The sequence below is a fragment of the Rhinopithecus bieti genome, unplaced genomic scaffold (assembly GCF_001698545.2).
Source record: "Rhinopithecus bieti isolate Rb0 unplaced genomic scaffold, ASM169854v2 scaffold_6513, whole genome shotgun sequence".
Classification (NCBI taxonomy): domain Eukaryota; kingdom Metazoa; phylum Chordata; class Mammalia; order Primates; family Cercopithecidae; genus Rhinopithecus; species Rhinopithecus bieti.
Window position 1 is genome coordinate 2,164,041 of NW_016805931.1, and position 3,134 is coordinate 2,167,174.

Here is a 3,134-nt window from a genome sequence, read left to right on the forward strand (position 1 = left end):
CGCCTCGAGTCCCGCAGCGGCCGAGCCCGGGGAGAAGCGGGCGCCCGCCGCTGAGCCACCTCCTGCAGCGGCCCCCGCCGGGTGAGCAGCGCGGCCGGGGCGCCGCGGGGACTTGGGAGCTGGCGGAGGGCAATGAATGAACCCCGGGCACGCTGCACGGCGTCCCGGGGCTCAGTGCAGTGAGGCTACGCGCCGCTCGCCGGGACCCGCGCGCCTGAGCACCCCCCGACCCCTCCGGAGTCGGGCGGCGCCCCGGACCCAGAGCCTGGGGGACCGGACGGGGACGTGCGGAAGAGTTTGTTATTGTTTGCAGACATGTGACAGGCGTGCGAGCCTCTCTGCGGGGAACCGTTGCGAAAAGGTGTAGGGGGCCACGGCTGGCTTTGTGGGACTCCTGGAATTGGGGCTCTCCGAGGAGCCCAGGGCTGGGGCACGGCCCTGCGGCGGCGCCCCCGGACGGGTGTCCCCGGGGCAAAGGCATTGGGGGCGAGGCCAGAGTCTGCGGCGGGCGGTGGTCGGAAAAGGGGCGGGGTGGGTGGGAAGCCCGAGGTCGGGTGGGGGACTGAGAGGGCCGAAGAGAAGGTAGCAGGTCCCAGCGGCCGTGACAGGCAGAGCCCCTCGGCCCGCCCGGGACTCGAGACCCTAGGCAGGTATCGCGGGCCAGGCCCGGACGCAGGCACCCCCATCGCCGGCCGCAGGGTTGGAGGAGGACGGCTCGGTAACGCCTGTCAAAGCGGTGCGGCGGGAGGCTGCACCCTCGCAGGGGCTTGCAGTCTTTTAGGAAGTGCGGTTTGTCTAATTGCGGCCCCCAAGGGGCTCTGAGTGTTCCTGGGAATGTGAACTGCACTGCTAAGTCACTTGAGTGACTTCTCTTTGGAGTTTGAATTTGGCCTTTGAAGTTTGCATTTGGCGGAGTGGTGTAAGAGCCAGGACCGGATGTGTCAGCCATTCAGTTTCAAAGCAGTGATGACTGCTCCCCGCAGCCCCTCCGGCTTGGTGCGCGGACTACGGCGCGGGTGCGGTGCTTCCTGCTCGGTGCCCCGGCGCGGCCGCCCGCTGAATTCCAGGGGCCACAGTGCGGTGGGCTTCGGTTCAGATGCGTCTTCTGGTGCATATGAAGTACAGTATATGTAAGGTAATTTAGACCAGCGGTTTATTGGCGTCGCCCATTTTTGGCTACTGGAAATTTTTATGTTAAAAGAAATTATTTTAAGTGTGACAGCTACGTCCTTGTTTGCTTTTTAAAAATCTGATTAACGTATGCAAAGCACAAAGTCTTGATGGGTGTTTTGAGTTGCTGGAAATGTTTTTGTGATAGTCCCTCGTTGCCCTGTAGAATTCCCTGACCTTTATTATGAGAATAAAGCGTGTCATTTTGTGAGACGAATTTGACAGTAGGAGTCCTTGGTTTGGATTAATTATCTAAAGTGCTCTGGCATTTTTTGTGCACTTGATTATTTGCTTAAAATCATGATCCATTTAATATTTAGATGTCCCCTTCCTCCCCCCAAAAACTAAAAAACACGCTCTGCACTGTGCCATGGCACTACTGAGACGAAAGGAGATTTGTGACTGATAACAGTTTTCTGTGCACTTGTACATGTAATTTATTCTTAAAAGAGTTATGAACCTCTATAGTTTTCCTGTTTCTGTGCAGGTTGTATTAAAACTTAACTAGAATAATTCTTTGAAGGCAACTTTTACTTGAAATGAACTCCAGATAAAAATTTTTGACCCCAAATCTAAGAAATTAATTGTATCTAAGGAGACCTAACTTTTTGGATACAATAAATAATTTAGCAAACGTCAGCATTCTAGTCTTCTTAATGAGCTGTGAATATAGTAGAAGAGCATCCACTGTAAAAATAATGTACTGAAATTGTTTAGTGTTGTCTCGACACAAAAAAAGAGGTCTAAGGTGGCGGCAGATAGAATTTAGGACTAAGTAATCCATGCTTAGTATTTGCGTTTTATAACCGAGGTTTTTTCAAACCCTTTGCTTAAGGTGTAAGTTATAATTGCACAGTATAAGAAAATAATGGGCTAGTAAGAATAATCTTTTTTTTAAAAAAATACTTTTGCTAGTCAGAATGCTGCTGTTTTATCCGAAATGTCATATGTAAAGATTTCATTTATAGTAAAATGTTGATTCCCTAACCTTATGAAATATTATAGTGAATTTTTTTTCCTTAACAATTGGGTTGAAATTCATTTGAATCTGTTGGTTTAAGACTTTGTGGGGAGAGGGCTTGTATCTTATTTGTGTGTATTTTGTGTTGCATGTTGGTTATGATACATTATTACTTACCATTTAAATTAAAGCTTTAGAAAAAAAAACCCTTGTTTATAGCCAACTCAATAAAATGTCAGTTGAACTTTATGTTTTACTTTTCTTTTTTTTGACAGTTGTTAAGTTACATTCATACTTCCAAGAGGAAAATATAAGATTTTGAAATATTTGAGAATTCTGTGATTTTTTTTTAATTTTAGAATTTCCTTCTGATCTTTGGATGTAGAAAATATACTTTGAATTAGAAGTTATATAACTAATACTCATATTTAAATAGAAGATTTTAAGTTTGTCTCTCTCTTTCAGGGTAATAGCTGAAGTCAGTGAAAGCGCCTGTAAGTGGCGCCCAAGGGTTTGGAATTTTTCCTTATGTTACAAAATTTAGGGGCTTTTTCTTCCTATTTACTGTCTTTGAAGAAAAATTACAGTGTTACTCTCCATTGAACAGGCTATTGTGAGTTTGGTAGATATAATTACCCCATCCTGTTTTTGTAACTTAAAAAACCAAACTATCAATTTGCTGGCCCCTTGAAAGAACAAGATATGCTGTACTTGTTAATGTTAGTTTTGTTTAAAACTAAAGATATTTCACAGGCTGCTTTTATATCCTCATATAGCCCTCAGATTTCACTTCCTTTTTAAAGCTGTTAGGCTAAAAATATAATTTTGTGACCTTTTAGTAAAGAGGAGTTATAAGAGCGTTATTACCAAAAAATTACTCTTAAAATATTAAGTTGGTGACTTTATAAAAGTAAAGGTAGTCACATAAGTTAGTCTTCCATGAATTTGTAAGGTTTTAGTTAAGAATGGTCTCAATTTCATTTTAAATCAGGTAAGAAAATTA

General features: G+C 44.7%; 1 protein-coding gene across 1 annotated transcript in view; it reads left to right on the forward strand.

Moving 5' to 3' along the window:
• MAP3K1 (mitogen-activated protein kinase kinase kinase 1) overlaps positions 1 to 3,134 on the forward strand; it is an 80,040-nt gene that overhangs the window by 1,245 nt on the left and 75,661 nt on the right. Inside the window, exon 2 of the mRNA XM_017874167.1 lies at positions 10 to 81. Coding sequence (XP_017729656.1) covers positions 10 to 81 — 72 coding nt within the window. The remainder of the gene's footprint in view (positions 1 to 9; positions 82 to 3,134) is intronic.